Source organism: Fistularia commersonii, chromosome 3 (assembly GCF_037954325.1).
Source record: "Fistularia commersonii isolate RoL2024-O1a breed Wild chromosome 3, RoL_Fcom_v1.0, whole genome shotgun sequence".
Taxonomy (NCBI): Eukaryota; Metazoa; Chordata; class Actinopteri; order Syngnathiformes; family Fistulariidae; genus Fistularia; species Fistularia commersonii.
Genome location: NC_141286.1, coordinates 6,877,512 through 6,903,552, shown reverse-complemented (window position 1 = coordinate 6,903,552; position 26,041 = coordinate 6,877,512). Strand labels below are relative to the sequence as shown.

At 43.5% G+C, this 26,041-nt stretch overlaps 2 protein-coding genes across 4 annotated transcripts in view; both read left to right on the top strand.

Moving 5' to 3' along the window:
• Positions 1–18,657, top strand: cluha (CLUH binding protein of NUMT mRNA a). 3 transcript variants are annotated; one of them, XM_086143223.1, is made up of 27 exons: positions 1–270; positions 5,765–5,952; positions 6,045–6,216; positions 6,818–6,961; positions 7,039–7,166; positions 7,292–7,446; positions 8,411–8,536; positions 8,989–9,136; positions 9,232–9,324; positions 9,448–9,882; positions 11,072–11,331; positions 11,411–11,691; positions 12,866–12,967; positions 13,102–13,202; positions 13,307–13,459; positions 14,177–14,239; positions 14,332–14,576; positions 14,761–14,845; positions 14,934–15,087; positions 15,843–15,982; positions 16,073–16,153; positions 16,235–16,360; positions 16,446–16,567; positions 16,643–16,736; positions 16,839–16,973; positions 17,076–17,149; positions 18,030–18,657. In XM_086143223.1, the coding sequence occupies exons 1-27, from the start codon at positions 135–137 to the stop codon at positions 18,154–18,156; spliced, it is 4,068 nt and encodes a 1,355-aa protein (XP_085999349.1). In that variant the 5' UTR covers positions 1–134; the 3' UTR covers positions 18,157–18,657. The 3 variants fall into 3 exon arrangements, with proteins under 3 accessions (XP_085999349.1, XP_085999340.1, XP_085999360.1); XM_086143214.1 differs by having other exon boundaries at positions 2–270; positions 11,411–11,778; XM_086143234.1 differs by lacking the exon at positions 1–270 and adding an exon at positions 1,095–1,162 and having other exon boundaries at positions 11,411–11,778.
• A 3,206-nt stretch (positions 18,658–21,863) lies between these two features.
• The window catches only part of LOC147235355 (lissencephaly-1 homolog A-like), a 34,540-nt gene continuing 30,362 nt past the window's right edge, over positions 21,864–26,041 (top strand). Inside the window, exon 1 of the mRNA XM_086143201.1 lies at positions 21,864–22,034. The gene's annotated coding sequence lies outside the window, so the exon portion shown is untranslated. The remainder of the gene's footprint in view (positions 22,035–26,041) is intronic.

Genomic DNA, 26,041 nt, shown 5'->3' with positions numbered 1-26,041 from the left:
TGCAAGCCAGTGTGATTTCCTGCACAAACGAAGCATTTTTCTTTTTTTTTTTTACTTTTCTTTTTTGTTTTGGTTACATATATACACGTCACGCCGCTGGTGGATTTTCTGGGGGACGCACTTGACTGCCGACCATGGTGAGCAAAACAGATGACATCCCGGCGTCGGTGCCGAACTGTAATTCGGTCGATCTTGCGGACCGAGCCGGGGATGGAGTTCAGGAGGACAAGGAACCCAGCAGGACACCTATGAAGGATCCCTGCGGCTGTGGTGAGTCTGTAGTGGGGGGAGGGCGTCCGTCCCGACGCGTCCCACCTACTTATGGCGTTTTATTATGATTTTGATTACATGCCAACGCAACTTCGATCCCGTGCGGTGTCATGCAAGGTGAAAGGGTGTCTGAAGGGGGGGAATCTGCCCCTTCCGAGTTGGTCCTACGGTATTGCCGGCAGCTTATGCAGATTAGCTGCTAGATTCAAATGTCAGCATGACTGAGAGTAGTCGTGACCGGACCGGCTCCGTCTCCGCAGACGTGGGTCAAGAGTGTCACCGCAAGTAGAGCCGGCTAACGCAGAGAAAAAAAAAACAAGTCAGACGGTATGCTAACGCTAGCTGTTTGCTTGGCTAATTAGCATCAAGGTAGCTAGCTAGCTAGCAAGCGGCTCCTGTTTGTGTGGCCGACGCATGACTTTGATAAGTGTTTGGAGTCAAACCAGCAAGACATCAATGAGTTTCCTGTGTGCGCGGCGAGTGTTGCGCAAACTCCCGAGTGACGCACATGTGCCGTAACAGCGTGCAAGTGTACTGAAGGTCACCTTCAGTGGCGCTGCACACCGCCGCAAGAATACAGGGGGCGCGGTGTGTGCAATAGCTTCAAAAGATAGCATGGTTCTAATTGGATTGGATTTTAGTCAAAATCTTTGTATTGTTGTTCTTAAATGCATGTTAACCGGTGTCACAAAGGTGACGGTCCGGTGATCTGCGGAAGTACGCTTGCCTTTAAGTCCCCCCTCCACCCCCGCCGGCTTAAAGGAGATGGAACGTTCCTTCGCGACCCGGAAGCGGAAGTTTGTCGGTGTGGGTAAAAAAAAAAACTTCATGATGGCGCATACACGGTGAAAGGGAAGGTTATACTCATTTAACGATCGGCCGGTGTATGCCGGTGAGTATCCGCCCGGGTGGAAGTTTTGTCTGCGGCTCGCAGTGCGGTGGTTTGCCGTCTCCCCCCGTTAGATTGAGACGGTGCTGAAGTAGGTTGTCGGCTTGCTGAAGTTACGTTACACAACTTGTGCAGCGGCGAAAGTCACTGCGTGTGTTTCACATGTGCGGCATTGAGTAGCTTCCGGATGCCTCGGTTGATACGAAACGTTTTTATACCTCGCTGTTTGGGTCAGATTCTCTGGTCGTGACCGTTTTTTTTTTTTATTCCTCTATATCATTTTGTTCACTCGATCTCTGAAGCTTTTAATAAAGTAATCCGTCTAATGTAATATCCCTCAAAGTCATTTTGGTTACTCTCGAAGCGATCACTGCCACTTGTTTTCGAGTTTTCCACACTTTGTTGAAATTGAACAATGCAGAAAATTGCCAGAGGAAGCCCTACTTTTTTCATGACTGCCATAAATCCAGAGAAGTGCCCTCCCCCAATGGAAGACTGTCAGGGATGGATGCCTGGTCCCAAGGCTGAACTGTGAGTTACAAGGGGCTTCGAAAACCTCTGACCAGTTGTGACAGGATGCAACACCCGCCAGTGCAGACAGGCCGTGGCGTGGGGTCACTCTTAGTGGTTTAAAGGGGCTTAATGCTGTCGTGGAGTGAAGGGTGACCTGGTTAATCCCACTGATCACTGACACCGTGGCAATATTCCTCTGCCGGCTGACTCCTATCGGTCAGCGTGACTGCGATCATATTATCTGGTGAACAAACACTCCTGAAAATGGAAAGTGATGGAAAAGAAGTGTTTCACTTTGTAACGTGGGGGGAAAAGACATGTGTGACTTAACACAAAAGATCTCTGTCTCATATCCTATGCTGGTAGTCAGCCCATCAAGCCTTGGATTAATCTTGTGACTGCATGAGGGTGAAGTCACAGTAATCTGGGTCTATTATATTGGACATCTGCGTCTTTCCCCATATTGTGACTGGGCCAGTCCTGTTAAAATGAAAGAACTATTTTCTTTTTCTAAAATTATTTTAGTATTTGTAAAAATCATTAATAGCCAAATGTCTGACTTATGTTCCTGCGTTGTATTTTGAATCCTGTTACTCATTGATTTCCTTCAACCATCACTCAGACACAATGTGTATTAATCTGCACTTGAATAAAGAACAAAACTCTATGTTCTATTTCTTTTTTCTCCTTTTCAAGTTTACAACAAGCTCCCTGGCCTTCACTGTAGAGTCCTTCAGAATCGTGCATTTTCACAACGGTGTCACATTTCAGAACGATGCTATCGATTTTCAAAGGGGTTTGTAATGCACTCTTACGGGAAATGTTAGACCTTATTTCACTACTGGCAGCAGAGGAGTGACTCAGTGTGTTCGCCGCTTGGACGTCGTCTTGTGATGCAGCAAACCAGATCAGTCCTTGTGTGTTTTTTTTCTTTTTTTTTTGTTTCAAGGCTGGTTGCTGTTACTGTGACGGCAGCCGTGGCCCCATGTCAAGGGCCACAGAGGGATTTGATGCGTCAGTGCACAACTGATTTTTTTTTTTCTAACATGGGCCGTGTTTGTGTGACGACCCATTTCTGTCTGAGAGGGAATTGTCAGTTGTGTGAATTTCGCGCTCCGTAGGGTCTGGCATGAGAAGAATGACAACGTTTGGCATCTGCAAACCTGGTAGGAAGGGACTGGCAGACCCAGTTTATGGAACTGGATATTGTTTCTGAGCATCATCAATTATGTGTAATTAAAAAGGTGTCACACGAGATACACAAATAAATGTGTTGAATGTGTCCTCCAGCAAAATGAATATTTGAATTCAAAATGTCACCTTCAAATATCCTTTCGGGAAAGTGAGGATTAAAATAAAGCTGCCCTTAGTTTTATAATTGTTTCTTGTTAAGTACCACCTACCTACTTGGTCAAATTTCCTCTGTAATTTTTTTTTTTCTTTTAGGGAATATCCAGAACCCTCACAGGGTGACAAATTTCCACCCTTTTGAAAACACTTACAGAGGGTGAGTGGTAATATGTCAATATATTTACTCTCAATGTAATAATTCAACAAAATATTGTCAAAATAGCCAATGATCCATGGCCTCATCTGGATGTATATATTTTCTCACAATTTACAATATTCAAATAATCTTTTACTCAGTTTCACAGATAATGAATGAAAATATGAATATATTGCTCACCTGTAGCATGTATAAGTGTTTTATTTTTCCTCTACAAATATCTAAAATGTTAACCTCAACCAACGCTGCTGGTGACTGTGTCTACTTCCCTGTCTATCATCTAAAGAGAGTATTTTTGCAAGCCAGTCCACACACTTTTAGAAGCTTCCAGAAAAGACCCAGGGTCACCGTGAGGGGGAGGGAGAGTGTCGGTGTTCAGAAGGTCATGCTTGTCTGTTGCCACGGTGGCTGGAGGAAGAATCAAATGCCAAGTGTGTACGATTAAGCTTAATCTCACACACAGGGAAAACTGTCATCCTTCACCTCATGGTTGTTCAGAAACTTTTTTTGGAAGTCAACAGATTACCGCTCTTATTTCCAAGTTCTGTCCGAATCTGTGTTTTTCCACGAATCGTGTCCTCCTGGTCTCCAGCCGTTATCACCTGGAGATTCGCTCACTGTATCCGCCCTGAATCCGAAATTGCATTGTCTTAACAATTTGAAACGCATCTCTTCCTTGTTTTTCTTTTTATTAAATCCCAAGCACATGATCAGACTCACCGTGCTTACTCTTTAACTCTGCCCCGCTGCTTCCTGCTGAACTTTCTTCTACTGCCGGGGCCTGAAGTAGGTCACTTTTGCAACGCCAGGGACCTGCCGGATTGCCACATCAATCCCGCCACTTTGGGCACTTTGTACTCTTGCTCCTACATATGTGGCCTCCGTGGCTAGCTTTGCAGAATATCGCTAACACAAGAGCTGACACAAGACCATTGCGTGTTTTACTCAATGAGATAGCATTATTTAAATACCACCACTGTTGTTCTTGCTGCGATAGAATTGCACTCATTTGTTGATCCAGCTGCTGGTAGCCATCTCTGAAATGAATTCTTTCATGTTCAATGGACCGAACTTGAAGTTTTTAACGGCTCTTATATTCCGACTCCAACTCCACGCCGATCGAATTGCTCAGTATTTGATACTTGAGCTGCCACATGATACTTGGGACGCCGTTCCCTTGTTCTTTCCCCCCCCGAGCGTGCAGTCATAAACTGGATGGTGGAGCCCTTGTGTTTGGTATTCAGAGCGTGGCTCATAATGCCCCCCTCACCCCAACTGTTTCAGAGGCTTCCACGCAGAGCTGTGGTCCAGTTCTGTGGGCCCGCCCCCCTCCTTGCACCGGTTTACCCTTGACAACAAGCAAGGACGTATGGATCGGCAGCAAACACTTCTTTGGAGTAGTTGGACTGCATGTGAAGTGTTTTTTGTTGTTAGCTGATATTCACCGCTGTTGTTATTGCAGGGATTCCACCAGACTTCTGCAAATCAAGAGGAGTCAAGGAGCAACGGCAGGCTCCCAATGCCTCAGCTTGTCGTCTCGGCCCACCCGGTCATATATTTTTCACACGGTTATTGGGAAGGTCATCAGGCCTTCTGGGCCCTTGTACTTTGTTCATGACGGGGGATTCCTGACCGCGTGTCTTGTTTCCATGTTGAACCAGTCCGGTCTGTTTTCTTTTCAGAGCTGCACCTGGAAGCTCACGCAGCCTCTTCATCGGCTTAGTTTCCAATTGCATGTAATTATGAATATTTTCTTTTGAAATTGCTATGTAAAAGACTGGAAAAACTTCAATTGATTTAAGGCTGTAATCAAGCGGACCTCTGTCTTTTTTTAATGTCACGGACCTCTTCATCGGGGGGGTGTAATTAAAAATAAAGAAAGAAAAATGGAAATGTAACCACTATACTTTATATGTTGCATGTTTAATAACTATTGAATAATGGTCACATGTCACAACAATATCTACACAACATCAGTGGGAGCCCTGAGCTTGTACCCCTGCAAATGGAGAGTCCCATCTGGGGGTGATGGTAGACGGTGTTGAAGTGCATCTAAGACACAATTGTGTTTTGGCCTCTCAGTAATTGCACGTGTTCTGTGTGTTTGCGTTTTTTTTTTGTTTGTTTGTTTGTTTGTTTTCTTTTCCTGTAAAAAAATTCCCAGGTGCTCGTCTTGTAATGCAGGGCGCTTGGTCTCTATGTGGCCAATTAGTTTTGCGGTTGCCATGGCTTGATCATGGCCTGTTGCGATGAACCTGTGTTTTCTTTTAAATGCTGCTCCTGTTTTTCGGTACTCTGAGACCCTTCTGGTGGCTCATCTCCAGTATCATTTTGGTTGAAGGGGGCCACTTTAGTGAGTGTTAGAATGCTGACTCACTTGCTGGAAAAAAACAAAACAAAACAGCTTGACTAAGTCAAGTGCAGGAGCGAGCTGCAGGCGGAAGTGTTGTTTTTAAAATAAATATATATATATATTTTGATTATTTTTATTTTATCCCCGCACCTCCCCCCGAAATAAAATCCCTGGAAGACTAATGAAAAACATGTTGCTGTTTTGCTTTGCTGATGCCGGTGTTCCCGTGCAGGGCACAGCGCAGATACAGCCATGGTGAATGGTAACGGGGCGCACGAGCACACGGACGAGTCCGAGTCTAAACACGACGGCGACGTGGACGGAGGCGATGAGTCCAACGAGCAGGAAGTGATCGTGATCCAGGATACTGGCTTCACTGTAAAGATTCAGGCCCCTGGAACGGAGCCGTTTGACCTGCAGGTAAAAAGGGGGATCGGGGTGGCCCTCAAAATAAAAACAACGATAACCCTCAACACGCATGACTGACAGCTCTCTCTCTCGTATTGCCGTAGGTTTCTCCTCAGGAAATGGTGCAAGAAATCCATCAAGTGCTGATCGATCGTGAAGACACCTGTCACCGCACCTGCTTCTCACTGCAGCTGGATGGAAACGTGCTCGACAACTTCGCCGAGCTCAAGTCCATCGAGGGCCTGCAGGAAGGCTCGCTGCTCAAAGTGGTGGAAGGTCAGTATCGGTGGGGGACGTCAGCTTTGTTTGCCAGCGCTGAATGGCTAAGAACATTTTGCTCCTGCGAGTGAAAGTGTCATTAGATCAGATATACTCGAGATACGAGACGTCTTTTTTTTTCTCCCCTAAATTCGGTCTAAATTTAGGGGAAAAAAAACACCTAAATTTGGTTTATTTTAGCAATAAAGTGTAACATTGTGTGCAAGTTATGTTTAAGACACGTTTAACGATAAGAGTTGGAAATGAAAATCAAGATCATCCGATCTTCATGGTTCTCTTTCATTATGAATGATAATTTTTTCAAAATTAGATATTTTATATGTATTTCTATGTAGATATTTTTCCATACATTATTTGCTATCAATTAAGTTTGTTTTTTATATTTTAAAAACACGCAACAGCATGCTGGAAGGGATTTGATAGTGTCTCAATTAATTTCAATGGGGAACTTTAATATAATATACGAGCAAATTAGGCACGGCCAGGGAACTAATTCAACTTGTAAGTCAAGGTGTTATTGTATTTCAGGGCTAAACTATCAGTAACTTCTCTAATGGTTCACCGCTGTCTGTGGTGTCCATGTGTCCTCTCCCCCCAGAGCCGTACACGGTGCGCGAGGCCCGGATCCACGTGCGTCACATCAGAGACCTGCTGAAAAGCCTGGACCCGTCCGACGCCTACAATGGCGTGGACTGCAACTCCCTCTCCTTCCTCAGCATCTTCACAGACGGGGATCTCGGAGGTAACGGCGTCAGGAATCGCTGACGGAGAGCGTCACGTCAGCGGACTCCTCAGTTTTTCTGTCCCGTGGTCTTTCAGATAGCGGGAAGCGGAAGAAAAAGGGCAGCGAGTTGGAGCAGATCGACTGCACGCCCCCGGAGCACATCCTCCCCGGCAGCAAGGAGCGTCCCCTGATACCGCTCCAGCCGCAGAACAAGGACTGGAAGGTGAGGAGCAGCGTCACCTTGGGACCCGTCTCAGCGAATGTCAATATCGCGAGAGAACTCGCCAAATGTCGAGTCGTCGTTTCAGAAAATAAAATGTCAGACGCTTCATCTTTACCCCTGAACAGCCCATGCAGTGCCTGAAAGTACTGACCATGAGTGGCTGGAACCCCCCGCCCGGCAACAGGAAGATGCACGGCGACCTCATGTACCTGTACATGGTGACCGTGGAGGAGCGACACGTCAGCATCACCGCATCTACACGCGGATTCTACCTCAACCAGTCAGTCAATAGGCGATGATGTGCACATTGGGCAGTTCAACCAGCCACATGTGGCTGGTCGGCAACCAGCCATTTATTGAGCTCTCAACAGTCCTGACATACAGTCCACGTAAAATAAATATTTGTAATTGGCTATTTAATTTGCAAATATTATTTTACAGCATTTGGTGAAATTGTCGTTGTTTTTTTTTCGTGTTGTCAACTAACACCAGTACTCACGGTAAAGCGATGACAGCACGCAGACGCAAATGGCAATTTTAGATAATTCAAGTTCGATCTTTTATTTCAGAAATAAAAGAAGGATTTTTTATTTAAACGTAAACCTTCAACCCCGCAACCTTTTTTTTTTCAGAATTCAAAATGTTTACGTGGCATGCATAAATAGAATTAGCTTTTTCCCGTTTAATTGATTTCATTGCAGCAACACTTTTTTTTATACACAGCATAAGGGGGAAAAATTATAAAACTATATATGCAGTGTTATCTTTTTTTAATTGGCATGCCGGTTGCCGCCCCCTGTTCTAGCAGTTAGAAATATGCTCTTGTTGTATTCATGTACATGCATACAGATCAGTATCATTGATTTTAGTTACAATAATTCGGAATGGGACAGTTCTTCCTGTGTGCTTACTAAGCCTTGTACGTTCACAAGATGTGTTTTTGTTATTTATACAGAAGACTCTTAATTTCATGGCTCATTTGCTGAAATTCAGAAGGTGCCGATGAAAACAGTTTGTTGTCGGTGTCAGGATCCTAATTTGGGATTAGCCTTGGATGCCAGTGAGGATTTAGCAGTCAAATTAATTAGATTAAATTGGATTAGAGTAGCGAGTAGAATAGGAGAAGGATGTCATGGTGTTACTTTATTTCTTTTTCCAATTGAGGCTAGCGCCCCCCCCCCCCCCCCCCCCCATCATATTCATGCTGCAAAAATGAACGTGTGTGTTTTCCCCGCCCTCTCCAGATCCACTACCTACACTTTCAACCCTAAACCAGCCAATCCCAGCTTCCTGAGCCATTCGCTGGTGGAGCTGCTGAGCCAAATCAGCCCCGCCTTCAAGAAGAACTTCACCGCCCTGCAGAAGAAAAGGTGGGAAAACACCTGTCACTTTTAACTGCGAAGGAAAGATTAGCTTCGACTGCACCGGGCGATTTGTTTGCATTTCTATTCTGAGCTGCGGAGTCACCGCTAATCCTGCGAATTTGAGTTAGTGAACTTCTCTCAACTGGCTTTTTTTGAGGTGTTCCTTCACTAAGATTTTATATTAATTCTTGTCAAACCCTTCTTGTCCTGGCAACTGCTGGACTTGAATTTCTAGAAATTACTTCAGATATTTATATAAGATTTTGACAAGAATTCACTAAGGCCTGAGAACCTCCACATCATTTTAGATTAAATTACTTGTGCTCACTAGGAGCTGAACATCCTTAGGTGTCATTATTTCAAACTGAAAAGTAATTTTTCATGATAAAATAATGTTCTGAAAATAACCGTTTAGATTCTAAACATTTTTTTTTTTTTTTTTTCCCCTCCTGCCACAGAGTCCAGAGGCACCCATTCGAGCGGATAGCAACGCCGTTCCAAGTCTACAGCTGGACGTCCCCGCAGGTCGACCACGCCATGGACTGCGTCCGAGCCGAGGACGCCTACACATCCCGCCTGGGCTACGAGGAGCACATACCTGGACAGGTGAGCCTGGCGACGCATCAACCAGACCCTCAGGGGGACTCTATCAAGAAATTCCAGTTACGATAATGCCGCGCGTGCTGTTTACACGCCCCCAGACCAGAGATTGGAACGAGGAGCTGCAGACCACCAGGGAGCTTCCACGGAAGAACCTTCCTGAACGCCTGCTGAGAGAGCGAGCCATATTCAAGGTGCTGCCAACGCCCCTCACCTTGCATTTTTTTTTTTTTTTTTCAAAGTGAAACTAGAAGTGAATCCCAATTAGTTTTGAATCCGTTCAGTGCCTGACTTTCTCTTTCTGCGGTCCCGCACAGGTCCACAGTGACTTCGCAGCCGCCGCCACTCGCGGCGCCATGGCCGTCATAGACGGCAACGTGATGGCCATCAACCCCAGCGAGGAGACGCGCATGCAGATGTTCATCTGGAACAACATCTTCTTCAGCCTGGGCTTCGACGTGCGGGACCACTACCGGGAGCTGGGCGGAGACGCCGCCGCCCACACTGCCCCCACCAACGACTTGAACGGCGTGCGAGCGTACGGGGCGGTGGACGTGGAGGGCTTGTACACCCTGGGGACGGTGGTGGTGGACTACAGGGGTTACCGCGTGACCGCCCAGTCCATCATCCCGGGGATCCTGGAGCGCGAGCAGGAGCAGAACGTCATCTACGGCTCCATTGACTTCGGGAAGACGGTCGTGTCTCACAGCAAATACCTGGAGCTCCTGGAGAAAACCAGCAGGCCCCTCAAAGTCAGTAACAGAACTCAGTGAGAATTTTTTTTTTTTTTTTTCTTGGTGGGCCTGATGTGTTTTTATCTGCATTATTCTGGATCACATTAGATACCAGCGGTTTGCATCTTCACTGCCCTCGCGATTCGATTCTGATCCACCAGTCGACAACTTCATTGGATTCAATTAGACAATGCATCTCAGTGCAGGGTCTTAACAAGATGCAAAAACCCGACGCTATAAGGCCTGAAATCCTTCGCTATGAAAGCTCCAATACACTTGAGTTATATGGAGTTTGATGGCACTAACTTGTTGATCTTCAGCCACGAGCTTTTCGTTGCTAATGTGGTTCCTCTTATTAGTGGTGTTACCGAAGTATTTTAGTTTCGCATTGCAAGTTTTACGAATAGCGTAGGTCGTGTCCATTTGACGCCTCCCAGTAATGTTATGGAAAACCAAAATGTTTTCCTGATATCCGCCTTCAGATTGTGTGGATTTCTTTTGATTGTGCTTCATCTTGTTTCTATTTATTTATTTTTACTGCGCTTGCATTTGGCTCATGCGTGTGTATCTTTCAACCATAATGCAATTTGAACTTTAAAACTTGTCCAGTTAGAAAAGGGAAACGCAACCATCAAACTTATTTTTAATTTAAAAATCGATTATGTGAAATGATTACTGAATTGATTCCAAATTTTCCAATTAAGCATCTTCTTGCAATTTTTGAATTGACACATTTCTGCACCCCTATTGGATGCTAAATAGTATTTCAAGTTACAAAAACAAAGTACGAATATTAGGAAACCAAACTGATATTATTACAGTTAGAACAAAGTTGCCATCACATGAAAGATATTTAAAAATGTGAGATTTTGAGAATAAATGCCTATTGAAAGTGCCTGCATTTAAATTAAAAAAAACAAAACAACTCTAAGCCACACCATGCACCCTATTATTTAAACACATTTTAAAGTCTTAATCCTGATAAGAATCTCAATCTGCATTTAAATTAAGATTATATTTATTCAAAGAAGGAAAAGAAACCATGTGGAATAACTTATGTCTCTTGAAGGAGAAAGTTGGAAATTCTGTTGTCGTATCTTGAGTGACTTAAACCATTCGATAATGGTCAGGGTTCAAGTGTTTATTTCTATTCTAGTGTTTTTCTTTGTTCTGTTTTGGGAAATAATTGTTTTGGGTTAAATTTCAGGTCCAGCGACACAACGTGCTGAACGAGAAGAACGAGTCGGTGGAGCTATGCTCTTCCGTTGAGTGCAAGGGCATCATCGGGAACGACGGCCGTCATTATATTCTGGACCTTCTCCGCACGTTCCCCCCCGACCTGAACTTCCTTCCCGTGGAGGGGGAGGACCTTCCTCCGGAGAGCCAGCGCCAGGGCTTCCCACGCCAGCACCGCCACCGTCTGGCCTGCCTGCGACAGGAATTGATCGAGGCCTTCGTTGAGCACAGGTGGATGGTTGCCGCTGTCGTCGTTTTTGTTTTGTTTTTGTTGTTTTTTTCCTAACTGTCCACTCGTGTCCCGACTCAGATATCACCTCTTCATGAAGATGGCAGCGCTCCAGCTAATGCAACAGAAGGCGAACAAGGACAGCAACAAAAGCGACGTACCCGCGATCACAGAGAACTCAAACGCAACCCCCGAGGCCGACGCATCCCAGACCGCCTCAGACTCTCCTAGCTCACCCTCCGAGGAGGTCTCAGCGCCACCGGCGGCTGCTGACGATGAACAAAACTCCTCGCAGCCCCCTTTGAATGGGCCTCATGACCCTGCCGCTACCCAGAACGGGGAGTGCAAGAGCCCACTGGAGGGTAAGAAGCCTGAGGAAAGTATACCAGGATTAGCTCAGGCCAAAGAGCTAGCGGAGACCTTAGTTGCTGAAGATGGATCTGGTATCGGTACGTCCCGAGATCTCACCCCCACCCACGACGTGAAGCCGGGACCGAGCTGTGACAGCTACCCGGGCAGATGAGAACAGCCGCCTTCATTCAAAGGGGGGTCAAGCTGTGTTTGGGCGCAAAAGTAGCTTATCAGGAAGCCCGGCTGTCCCCGCTCGGTCCTGGGGCCTCTTTTGGGGGGGATGTGCAGGAACTTCCCCGATCAACTCTAACTCACTGTGGCAAAAATTGACCCCAGTTAATGGGCTTGGGTGGTTTATTAATCCAAATGTGATTGGATGTGAGGAGACAGAATGGGACTGATTAATTTATGGGATTTCCGATTGATCATAAATCAAATTAATCTGCTTGTTACATACTGACTTTTTTTTTTTTTTTTAGTGTTTGTACTCATTTCTAAATTTCTAATTTGCACTGGTGGTGGGTTACAAGTTTGATATATATCTTAATCTGCTTGAATTTTTACCAATCTAAAATTGTTGGCTAACTTTTTATAATCAATTTTTTTCCCCTATTAATTGATTTGTTCTCAATATTGACAAACAGGATGCCCTGTGCAGCCATGACAACAACCAACATTTTGACATTATTAGTTAGAGCAGTGAAAGCAAACAGACCACATTGATTTGATAAGCGTTTCTCCCCTTTTCAAAGTTTAGTGAAGCTAAACATCCGAACTAACCCCTATATTCAGCTATTTGTAAACGCAATTTTATTCTACTGCTTAAATTCAAAGCCTTTTGAACAACTTAGAATGAATATTATCCAACAATAATATATACCAGCTCAAAAAAAAAAAGTTAATTTATTGCTAGACTTCTAGATTTTTAACTTTCCTCTGTTGTTCATTACCCATTGGTTTTCTTTAAAATTTTGAGACAAATTTTTGTTCTTGATTTCAGGAATTTTAAAAAGTTCATTTTAATATTGATATCATTGCAATGCTTTTGCTCTATCAGTAAGCTGCGGTGAACCTGGGTTCTAGACCAGTGCAAAACCATATAGACGTCATAAGTGTGTATCTTTGGTCCCTTTATGATCTCAATGCTTTTTTTTTTTTCATTTATTTGACCGCATTTAAAAACAGATCCCAAAAGCCGCGAGGTTGTCCTCAACGCCTGCAAGGCCGTCGGCTCCATCAGCAACCTTTCCTTCGACATCCGCTTCAACCCCGACATCTTCTCCCCTGGTGAGTTCCACTCTGATGCTTAGCGGACACTGGTGGGAAAGCGTGTTGATTTATCATTTACTGCAGAGTGTGTTTATTTAAATCATCGAAATAACCACCCACTTGTGTGTCTGTGTGTTTTCTGTATTTCCCAGGTGTACGTTTTCCAGAAGACAGTGCCGACGATATCCAGAAACAGAAGCAGCTTCTCAAAGATGGCGCCGCCTTCCTGGTTTCCTGTCAGATACCGTCACTGGTCAGTAGCCCAGCTTGTCCAGAGCAGGCGGGAAGTGCATGTTGGGCTACCAAGTGTTCTTACAAGTTGTTTGTGTGTGTGTGTGTGTGTGTGCGCGCACACAGGTGAAAGACTGCTTGGACCACAGCGCTCCCCCCATGGATGGAGCCACGCTGACCGAGGCCCTGCACCAGAGAGGGATCAACGTTCGCTATCTGGGCACCATCCTGGAGTTTGTGGATAAAACACCCGCCAAAGCCCAGATGGAGCATTTCTATGTGAGTGGTGGGGGGTGGGACCTGCTTTTTGACCATTTAAATTTGAATTCATAACCATATTTCCCGTGACGCCGACACCAAGCTTCGAAGAATGAAGGACGGGACGGTTTCTAAAGGTTTTATTCATTTTGTAATTCACGCAATGGAGGCGAAATTCCGAGACATCGTGTTAGCACATTTTTTGTCACTCAGTTAATCTTATTATGAAGTTAGACACTCTAGTGTGTGTGTTTGTGTCTTACACAATGGTTAGGGATGTGTGCTGTCACTGGGAGGAGGTGCTTCACGGAAAAGCTGTGTATCACAGTCGGGATCCCAGAAATTCCTCCCCCTGCTGCACACACTTGCAAAAGGAGAAGCATGTGATGTCACAAGGGGACGCTACTATGATTCTGACGTCTGTGTGTCTGCCTGATGAAACAAAAATATTATGGGAAAAAAAAGTGCATGTAATTCTGTGTGTGAGATCATCCTGAATTGACTCAAACTATGTTGTCCTTAAAACACATTACAAAATTGTTCATATGACAGCAGGTTATAGTTTATATTTAAAAATCCAAGCCGATCACTATTAGAAACCATTATGGCCGAATGAAAAATGCTGATATTTTTCAAAATGTATCCTACAAGACTTTGACCATGATGTGAAGCAGATTTATTATATGTTTGAGCAGAAGACTATCTGAAATTGATCCTGCCTTCTGTTTCTCTCCTCAGAGAATAGGAATCATTGAGCTGATAACCAGATGTGCAAAACATATCTTCAAGACATACCTGCAGGTTTGGAAAAATTCATCTTTCATTTTTTTTTCGCAAATTACTTTGCAACATGCTTTTTGATTTCCCAAATTTTTGTCCCCCTCATCCCTCAGGGCGTGGAGCTTTCTGCGCTCTCCGCCGCCGTGAGCCATTTCCTGAACTGCTTCCTGAGCTCCTTCCCCGACGCTGTCGCCCACCTGCCGCCCGATGAGTTGGTATCGCGGCGCAAGAGCCGCAAGCGCCGGAACAGGGTTCCCGGCGGTGGCGACAACACGGCGTGGGCCAGCCTGACACCCAGCGAGCTGTGGAAGAACATTGCCTCCGAGGCCCAGAGCTACTATCACTTCACCCTGCAGAGGTACTGAGCCCGTCAGGCGATACGGAGCAAGTGTTAGCCTTTAGCAGCTAGCAGGGTAGCCAGCTTCGGGACCGCATCGCAAGCCAGAAATAGCCCTTTTTATGCAGGCTTTTTTTTTTTTTTTTTTTTACGCAGAAGCATTTTTAATAGGAGAACTGCTGACATCTTGACATCTTTTCAACAGTGACAGCGTGGACCAGGTGGTGGAGAAATACAGCCTTCAGAAAATCACCCTGCTGCGGGAAATTTCCATAAAAACAGGCATCCAGGTAACCCCCTTGTCACAACTGAGCGCCATCCGCCGAGGTCGTCGCTTGTCCGCTGGTTCACAAACCTCCAATTCACCCTGCGGTTTAGATCTTGATAAAGGAGTACAACTTCGACAGCCGTCACAAGCCTGCCTTCACTGAGGAGGACATCCTCAACATCTTCCCTGTCGTCAAACACGTGAATCCCAAAGCCTCTGACGCCTTCCACTTCTTCCAGAGCGGCCAGGCGAAGGTGCAGCAAGGTGAGATTCGCACTGGTTTTATTCAAAAGAAGGGCTACACGTGTAGCCTCACAGCAGCTTTGACATCTGTATGTTTACTCAAAAATGGTAATAGTTAAAGTTATTAGTTAAATACGTTATTTAATTTGATTATTTGTTAATTTTAAGTTAATTTAATTCAATTAATCAATTTTCTATTATGAATTCGATTAATTAATCAGTTGGTTGTATTTGATATATAACGGTTATTTATTAATGAATTGTCAGTAACACTTTACAGTAATACCATTTGAGTTGAATTAATTATTAGTTACATCAAATTACCTCATTAAAATGTATTCAAATGCTATTCATCTGTTCCCCCCAGGTTTTGTTATGTGTTTTTAAATCAGAAAAAAAACATTCTATACGAATAACAAATAATTGATCAAAAATGATACATTACAAAAGAGAATGCAAAGATATTAACTGGTTTAGTAAGTGTATTTACCATGACGATCATACAAAGACGCTGTGTTTGCCCTCTTTCGTGCTCTATTGCTTGATTTAACTGGACCCAAACTAATGCTAGACAGTTGATCCTACAATGTATTTCTACATTTTAACTTTCACAGTATGCTACACTTAATCACTAAATTGCTAAAATTAATTTAGCAAGGGAACTCAGATATAAAAAGTCAACTTAGCTTTTATCTCGAAGCATTCGTAAGTTGATGCACTTGTCAGTCAAGGTTCCTCTGTACTGATGGTCTTTTTTTTCCCCTTTTACATCCAAGGTTTCCTGAAGGAGGGATGCGAGCTGATCAACGAAGCTCTTAACCTCTTCAACAACGTCTACGGTGCCATGCACGTGGAGATCTGTGCCTGCCTGCGCCTCTTGGCTCGCCTTAATTACATCATGGGCGACCACCCCGAGGTAGACCAGTCAGAACATTGAAAATCACAACCTCCATGGGAATGTTCTCATTCTTTGCTCACAACGGCACCTTTTTTTTTTCTCCCACAGGCTCTCAGCAACCAGCAAAAGGCTGTCCTGATGAGCGAAAGAGTCCTCGGAATCGAGCACCCAAACACCATTCAAGAATATGTAAGATAGCGGTTGCGTTTTCTATAGGTTTTGTATGAAAAAAGGTTTGGGTCACCCTCTAAATATGCACTCGGTTCCCAGATGCATTTGGCTCTCTACTGCTTCGCCAACGGCCAGCTGTCCACCGCCCTCAAGCTGCTCTACAGAGCCCGCTACCTCATGCTGTTGGTTTGCGGGGAAGACCACCCAGAGATGGCCCTGCTAGACGTGAGTAAAACCGCGTTCTCGTCCAGCCCGCCGATACTGCCCACATTTGCTCCTTAGCGGGAGACCGACCGCCCTGTCATTTCAGAGTAACATCGGGCTGGTCCTGCACGGAGTCATGGAGTACGACCTGTCCCTGCGATTCCTGGAGAACGCCTTGACCATAAACACGAAGTACCACGGACAGCGGTCTCTGAAGGTGGCCCTCAGGTAGGTTGGAAAGTCATCATTTATTTTTTTGGATTGTCAATGCTTTGCCGACATCCGGTGTCTGCTATTTTCCAGCCACCATCTGGTTGCGAGGGTCTATGAAAGCAAGGCCGAGTTCCGCTCGGCGCTGCAGCACGAGAAGGAAGGTTACACTATTTACAAGAACCAGGTAGGTCATCGGGGATCCTGCGCCGCCGGGACTTGACACAGTTTTTTTTTTTTTTTTTTTTTTTTGCTTCAATCGATCTTGACGTACGTCTGCCCCTCTCAGATGGGGGAGGCGCATGAGAAGACGAAGGAGAGCTCGGAGTACCTGAAGTACCTCACCCAGCAGGCGGTGGCTCTGCAGAGAACCATGAATGAGATTTACAAAAACGGCTCCAATGCCAGCATCACGCCCCTCAAGGTGAGTCAACTTGGTGGTGCATTGACTGCCACTGTATTTAATTTTATTTTTTGCCTCCCAATACTTCAACACTAATGATTTGTTTTCCCTCCTGACGCTCAGTTCACGGCTCCCAGCATGGCCAGCGTGCTGGAGCAGCTCAACATCATCAATGGCATTATCTTCATACCTCTAAGGTAAACTGATAAATCCAGCCCACAAGATGCATTCTTGCAGGTTTTCAATACCAAAATATTACATATCACATCGAGACAGGAATCTTATTTACTTATATGACCGGTGCAGGTTACCACAAGTTATTTTTTGCTTTCATTGAAGGTCTCTCCAAAGTCATATCCCCTCCTGTGTCTTTTTTTAAACACATTTTCGACTAGATCTTAAAGACCTCTATTAACCAAATACTGTTAAACCGTTTATGTCTTATCTTTTTTTGTATAGCTTAATTAAAACATAAAAAATAGACAGTCCAAAATCACCGATATGCAATATTGTATATCAACTTTTTGATTTGTTTGTTTGTTTTTCCTCCTCTCTCTCTTGCTATAACCATGATTGTTAAGTAAAAAAAAAATTGACAAAATAATTTTTCAGGAAATTTCCAGCCAATTTCATGATTGATAATTTAGTCAGCAGACTTCCTGGATTATGCCTAGAATTGATCACCTTTTTCGAATCTTTTCTTATAACTTCTCCCTGAAGTATATGAGCAATGAAAAAACACAGACATTACATTGAAAATGTATTGTTTATAGTTTTTTTGTATCAATAGACACGGTGATAGATCTGCAAGTGAATAATTGCTTGGGTGTATCACGATACTCCTGCTTTTACACGTTGCGTAGCGTTGGTACTTTCCTTACAAATAATAGGTGTCATGTTGAATATAAAACCACAGGATTGTCAATATTTAAGATATTTCAATGTAGTAATATTATCCTCTGGATTCCTACTGCAGTTTTTTTTTTTTTTTTTTGTATAAAAAGGCCCACACTGTGAGTCTTTGTTAACATGACATGTTTTAGAATTCACAAGAAGGTGGAACATTATGTCTTCTAGCCAAAAGGACCTGGAGAACCTGAAGGCGGAAGTGCAGAGGCGGCAGCAGCTGCAGGAGCTGGGGAGGAGCGAGGAGCATGCCGACGATGGCCCGCTGGAACTGGAGGACAAAATTCCCATTGATTAATGTTGTGAAAAGCCGCTAAACATAGTTACTTTTCTGCTTTGGGGAGAGGGGAGGCCGTGAAGAAAAGGCCTTGTCACTAACCCTGTGGACCCGAGGAACTAAGCAGAGGAAATGGCCATTGAAATAAAGCGGGGAGGGATGGGTTGGGATCGTCAAGTGAACAAACTGTGAGCCGTAGGTGGAATACACAGACGGAATATCCTACAAGGTAGGAAGAGAGAGAGAGAGCGCGAGAGAGGAGAGAAACATAGTTAATCTAACATGCAATCAAAAAAAAAAAGAAAAAAAAAAAGGAAAAAGGAAAAACTCCCCGGCAGCAAACTTGGTGATAAAGACGAACAAGTTGTGTAGGAATCTGGATGCAGCCGGGGAAGCGAGACCAAGGATGACCATGACATTCTATACCAGAGCCTTATCCATTGTATCATAGCCCCCAAGTACTGCTTTTACTCAGCTTATACTTCCTTCAGCACTGTTAGCCCTGGACTATAACCCCCCCCCTTCTCCTAAAGGGCCTTTAAGACCCAAGGGCCTGTAGCCTGTAACCCTCCACCCTCCCCCGACGGTGCTCTAGACCTTCAGAGCACCCACCCTGTCCAAGAACTCAGGGCTACTTTCTACTGTGCACTAAAATCAGATGACAGTCACTAAATTTGAGATGTTTTCCATTGGGGCTCCAGAATGTAACCCCCCCCTTCACCCCTCTAGTGGCTACTTTGCGCTGCCGCCGCACAGCAATCAGTCCCCTCGGTCTCAACAGTCCCTCGAGGTTAATCGATATAATTCTATCATTTGTACTTAACATCCCAGGTGGGCGCCCGCTGTGTCTCTTCTCGCTTCCTGCATCTCCGAGCTGACCCGTGAGAGACGCTAGTGAGCTTTCAACCAGTTGTTGAGTTTATTTTTGCTGGATTTTTTTTTTTTTTTTTTTTTTTTTTTAGTAAATTGATTTTGTATGTGCAAAAGAGAAGAGATGACTGGGGTATTTAAGGCCTGTTGATCATCAATTAATTTAAGCCATGTTTGTTTTATAGAAAATGTATAGAAGTGGAAAAAAGATGTATAATTCTCAGATTATCAGATTTAGACTGGTACCTGATTGATGTTAATGGGGAAACAAAGATTCAGATACATCCACCATGAGGCAGTAGATTTACCTATCTATATACTAGCTCTGTTCAATCTTCTATTTTTACACATTGAAAGAATATGTGTATGTATGTTTGTGTGCGTGTGTGTGTGTGTGTGTCTTTGTGTGGTCCCAACAGGAACTCTGCAAGCCAGAGCTACTGCGAAGTTCGAACAGAGGCTGAACGTGAACCCTGGCTTTACGAATGATTTATTTTTCTACACTAAGTAAAAATGTCTAATGGCTGATGACGCTCCGGTGTTCAAAACCTGTCCATGTACGAACGGCGAGACCCTGCCGATGAACAGGTGCTCGACCTCGGCTGCGGGGAGTGACTTATTCTTTCCGGGTGCCCCCCCTTTTTTTCCCCTCTCTCCTTTCCATTACCTGCTCATTTACCTTCTCGCATGCAATTGAGACAAAACAGCCAGGAGTGTGAGTGTGTGTCTATGTGTGTGTGTGTTTGTCTGCCGAAGAGAGTATAGCGCACTTTCTCATGCTGTTTGAATGTGTGAGCATATTCACAGCACCGCAAAACAAAGTGAATAAAAGAAGGGCTGCCTCAAAGAGACGTACCAAAAAAAAAAAAAAAAAAAAAGCAGACTGATAAAGGTTTATGTTTGCTTGTATTCAAATGATGTCTCCCTCTCATGGCAATTTGTTACTTCATTGTTGTATGTGATTAAAGCAATAGAGAGATGGTGCTGGACGTGATCTTCAGAAGTGCTGTTTTTTACTCTGCATGCAGGGTGGGTTTGTTGCTGATGTGAACAAAAGGCGAGCAGTCGGGAGGGCTTTTTTGGTACTGCAGCGATATAAAATCTTAAGACAGCACAAGATAGTGTGTATTGTGCCTAATAATGACTGAATGGAGCAAGTGGCAATGGCAGGTAAACAGTCAGGAGGGGAATTAATCCTCTTGATCATGTGAGATTGTTCTTTTTTTCTTTACCTTTTTCCCCCCTTTTTTTTGACACATCTTTTGACCTCTGTGGTCTTTTGACAAGAAGCAGGTTATGCCATTCTCCTAGTCTACCAACAATGTCCATAAGGTGGCACACTAACCTTTTCCTCACTGTGAAGGGCAGACCTTGTCAGAAATGACAAAGAATGATGCAACCATTGGAACCCCTGCCTCGTTTGACTGGCAAATTTAGGAGGTTTAATAAATAACTGTTCTCGGAAAAGCAGTTTCTGCCTGAAGAAAATTGCTTGCACTTTTCAAAACTCTAGCAACAGTGACTTGATATTTCGGGATTTTCCTTGTTTCTCATGCAACTGACGAAACTATAGTCTACAGTCATTGCAGCGGTGTTTCTATGAAAAGGGATGCACTAATCAAGATGCACCTGGAGTTCACTGTAACATTTCTTGTTTTAAGTAGCTTAGGTGTTCAATTGCATGTTAATAGTATTACATGTATTTACTACAAAGGTGTTTAAAAAAAAAAGCAAACTTTAGTGACAAAACATGATGAACGTGTATTCTTTGGCAGATTGCATTTGCAAGTATACCCTTTGCAGTATATTTATAAAAATGAAAAATAACAATGTGAATGTTGAGTGAAATTACATATTAAAGAGTGAATACAAATAATTAAAGTACTGGTACACGTACAGAATAGCCGTTAAAGTAACTAAACACTGGTACCTTGGTATAAGAGATGGTCTGTGATGTGGGTCACATTGCAGTTATTGTCTCTGTGAGATGTCCAAAGTGATGGTTGTCTGAAGGTTGTGTTTGTATTTCCAGTGGAGGAAATCTGCAGAAAGGCCTCTGGTGTTTGAGTCTGCTTCCCCTGATGATGTGTGGTATTTGTGTGTTACCCTTTATAAAATAATCCAAATATTTTTGGTCTGAGTCTGATTTTATATGAAAATAAAACTAGGAAAATATTACGAGTTTTATCTTTTTGTTCTTTTGTCTGTAAAAATGTAGTAATGGGTGAGGGGAGGGTTACGTTCAGGATCTTTTATTATGGCACCTTAGAGTTGTACTGTGCAGGTTACAAAACTACAAACTACTACATTATAAGAAGAGTCCCATTAAGAATGTCACCTTGTTAGAATAAGAAGTGGTAATAGCAACAAAAGTATGCATACCTAAATTTAAAAGTAATGCAAGTAGTGCATTCACTGACAGGATAGACTTTACAAGTGTTAAGCTGGATGCATTTTTGATTTTAAACTGGGTACTTTTCAAACTAGGGAAATTAATTTGCATAGTGCATTAAAAAAAACATGTTTTTTAAAAAACGAGCCATGAGTATTTCTCATGTGTTTTTTGTTTCCTCACTGATCATAAATGATATTTTCAAATTGGAATTAGAAAAGCAGCATCTATGTTTAAGTGATCCGGGACTTCGATTTAAAAAAAAAGACAATGTCTAATAGCGATCGTTGAATTGGTTCAAGTTTAAAACTATAAAATAAACAGCCAAAGTCCAGAATTGTGGGTTAAAAATGTCAGCTCCCATGTGCTCAACAACCTCAGTATCCCCCCCCCCCCCCCCATGTCTGTCAAGGGCGTGCGCGCTCCCGTCAGCCCGTGAACGCGGGCCCCGTGCGCGCTCCCGACCGAAGGCGAATGCGGTAGCCCTACGAAAAAACAAGCAAGCGGCGCTGGAGACACAAGAGGGGCAGTTTACCTCCACCTAACTAGATTCCGATTCGGAGCGGAAATTTCACGCCCTGTCGGGTCGTGTTAACATTGAAGACTGCCGAGGATATTCACGGACAGAGACAATAGGGTGAGTCCGGGGAGTTTTCAGTTATGAAGCCGGCGAGGGTCGAAGGAATCCGGCGTTAGGTGGGGAAAATGACGATGTGGCTGTAATTTTTGAACCTCCTTTTCATGTCTCAAAATGGCGGCTAGGCCGCTTGTGTTGGAGCAGCAGGTATCTTGTCACTGGAGTTGTGTCCTTCTCCAAAACATTTACACTTTCCCATATTCAAGTCGGTCATCGTTACCGCAGGTTTGATTTTGATTTAGCAAACTGGACACGAATGCACACAGCTATTCTCCAGACTGGGGAGCTAACGTACGAGCTAACTTTCCGGCTGCATCGCCGGAAAGCTAACTTAGCTAACGTTAACTCTAGCCAAAATAGCTGACAGTTTCTTGACATAAATACCGATATGCAACCGCCTGGGTAAAGGTTACACGAATAAACGCATCAGCCTTGGATATAAGGATATGCCACCGTGTAGGGGAGGTCGACAACACTAACCTAATAAGATAGGTTTGTCACATTTGGTATTCCCAAGTTAGTAACAACTATATACGACCGACGGCATAGTTTGAGTTGTGTTTATGTGGACACTGGGCTTGGCAACCTTGTGAAACTACGACACAAAACCTATGGCATACCACAAATTACCAGTGGCGTCTGAGCTAAATAGGTGTGTTTCTGTAGAAATATCAGAAGCTCTAAACCTGCCCCTGTGAACGCATTTTACCCCGCTGTTTTCCGATGCTAGCTTACGAGAAGGGCGTGCGGTGACACTCGTTCTTTGCTGCGCTTTGTAACGTTATTATTGTGGCGCGGTTGTTTCAGCCGACCCTCACGCAGGACGGCTTTCGCATTTTCAGACCTGTCCGACTCTGGGTCAAAAACTACAGTGTGTCCCGATGCATTGCACCGGTGGCTGTTCGCTGAGAGCTGTTTGCTCAGCTGGACCTCCATCATCTGGCTGCGCTTCATATGGGCGGTTGGCCGTAGCGAGGAAATCAGGGTGGAGCGCGTCAGATGCGACGGTCTTCTATGAATCGCATAGCAATTTTTGCGCCCAATGTCCGTTTTACTTCTTTGTCGTCGTGCGTTTCGATCGACACGAGGTGGGACCTAGCCGAACCGATGTGTTATTGAAGATTGAAAATAATTCGTGTTTGCTGGAGCTCTGGATTCTGCGCGCTCAAGCCCACGAAGGCGTTCGCCCTCGCTGGATTTCGGCTTTAGCGCTGTGATTTGAGAGCATCGCTGCTAGAAGTCACTGTTCTCGCCCGTGTTTCAGTTTCACAGCCACGCCTACATGGACTCTACTGCAGCCGATCGACCTGACCTGCGGGATGTGTATTTAATGTTTATCTTCGAATAGACTCTCCTGCCTCAAGAAGACGATATTGTTGTTTTAATGCCTCCGGTACTCATTACAGGTAAAGTTGTTCATTTTCGACTAAGCTCGGATCATAGGTGCTAAGTTGCTATTTTTTGCAACAGCTTCAACCCTTTTGGATAGTGTGAGTCCCCAAGGAAAATGTAACAAGGCTACAAGGCGTTGACAGTTGGAATTTTTGTTTGCTTGTTTTTTTCTCGTTTTGATAGTGCTCGTAGAAAGAGAACATGCAGCAGAGAGAAAGAATGGCATGTAGTGAAAGGCTGGGCTAGAATAAATGTTAAGCCACTGTTAAGGTCGCAATATTGATACTGTGATTTGAATGAAAGGTATTCTCAGTATATGAGTATGTGTATGCTAAAATAACATGTTTACACATGAATTAGATATATATATCTTCTTGACATTTTTGATGTGTATACATGGGAACATGTGGACATTATTCTCCTAATATTAACTTGTTTTTTTTGCTGATACATTTGTGGTTGATTCCATCTTGTGCTTATTACTATGCCATGCAACTTTAAGAAGTGGCTTCATGCCTCTACTTGCAGTGCCACTGCTTCTTAGTTGCCTCAGACAAGTCACTGATTTCTTCCTTTAGAGACTTTTCAAAACTTAGCCAGTTTTGGCAGTTAGGGCATTTCAACATTAGATGAGTCAAAGTGTGGAGTGCTACATGGTACCTGCTCCAAATTATACCCATTAAAAGATTAAGTCAAGGGGAGTAATGTTGACATCTGTCTGATTTTATTTATTCCTTAGACTGGCCAGTCCTGCATATTTTTATTAATTGTTCCATCATTCTCTATTGTTTAGGCCTCAGAATGTACAACTGGGTTTTAAGTTTTTATATTTAGCTTTTATGGCATATGTGAGATGTCATCTCCCTCTAGCTGAATGTTTTAATGAAGAAAAAAAAAAGCTGTGTTAGTACTCATGCTCAAACTTGGTGCTGTCAGGTGACTGCAATGGAAAATGATAACTGCACGGTAGTCGCATCTTTTTATCACTGTGGTTCTTGTTTGAAAACAATTCACGTTTTAGAAGATTTTAGACAAGGAAGAAATGCTCTATCCAATGTATGATATGCTAAATTCGTAATTGACCTTCAATTGGTTGGGAAGATACCAATGAGGCAAGGTTTTTGTTCTGACTGGTTGCTGACATGTTTTTGCTTAGTCTTGGATTTAAACAAATACTTGTTTGGCGAACATTGCTGAATATTTGGTGTGTTAATAGAGTGGCTCTTTTATCTTACCTTCTCTTATACCTTACATAAGTCTGACGTTGTGTGCTGTCGTCCTCCTAGTCATTTTACAAACATGTCTTTGTGCTGAATTATCTCTGTCACTATTTGGCCTAGGAATACAGGGCCCTTACTCAACCTACCACTGCTTAAGTAAATGCTGATTTGCATAACTGTGTTGCATTAAAATTCCTCAGGAATACAGACAATGCTCTTGAGCATCTTCTCAATGGAAAGTTATTGTGTGAGTTAAATAGCCCAAGATCAGAACAGGCATCCTTAAGTTGGTGTAAAGAACGCATAAGCTTGGCAATGAGGTTGATAATCTCTGCAACAAGTCCAAATTCAGACTACCTCCAAATTTAGGTATTAACAGTCTGCATTCTGCCTGTTTCCTGATAGGCTCTTTGAGGTTGATAGCGTGTCTGGTGTTTTTATGTCAACATCACTTGCTCATGCTCAGCTGAGATGAAAAGCTGTTATTTTGCAGTATCTGGAGACAAGTTGAATTTCAAATCAACATTATTGTCAGCTCTGCATCCTCATTCTGCACTTCCTTAAATTTGGTGACTGGTTTGTTTACAGCTGTGGCAACTGCTAGTTGGACACTAAACATAGGGAGCAAGTCTAGTAAAAGGAAATGACAACAAAAGTTGTCTAATGCAGACACCCAGCCAACCAGATTTTACAATAATAATTATCGGAGTAACTTCTTCTGTGGTTTTATTAACTGTATTTAAACAGCTTAAAGCCACACTATTTCCGTCTCTTGGCAAGGGCATAATATCACTAAACAATGCAGGTTGAAATACCATCCGGAGACATTAGCGATTTAAAGAAACTATTTAAAGAATAACATTCAGAAATCACACGTTGTCTGTATTTAGTATAACCAGCATGGACCTTGCATTCAAAACTATTAACAACTGCGGAGTTGATGTGGGGAATCAAAAGCTTTTTTTAGTGGGAAAAGCTTGTTGGTAGACCCACCATTCAGCATTTTTTAACCATTAATTATGTATTTGTCATTGAGCATGTACGGAAATAATTTGGACCTTATGGAATAAGCAATTTTACCCTGATATTGATGATAATATCTAGTAATCTAACCTTGTAGATAATCCACTCATGAGCTTTGAAGTGTCAGTCAATGATTTAACAACATTTTTGTCTTCCCTTATTATTTTGGTACTCCTTGTGTTGCAACTGTGGCAGCAGGGTTAATATTTTTTTGTAATTATGCCCACATCAGCATCTGCACGGATTGGCTGAACTAAGTGTTTGTTTGTATTTCCGAGATCCAAACCAGAGGCTCTAGGCAGAAGATCATATGATGGTTGAAGCAGAGGCCTCATGGCTATTCCATTGCCATCAAACCTAATGATCAATATG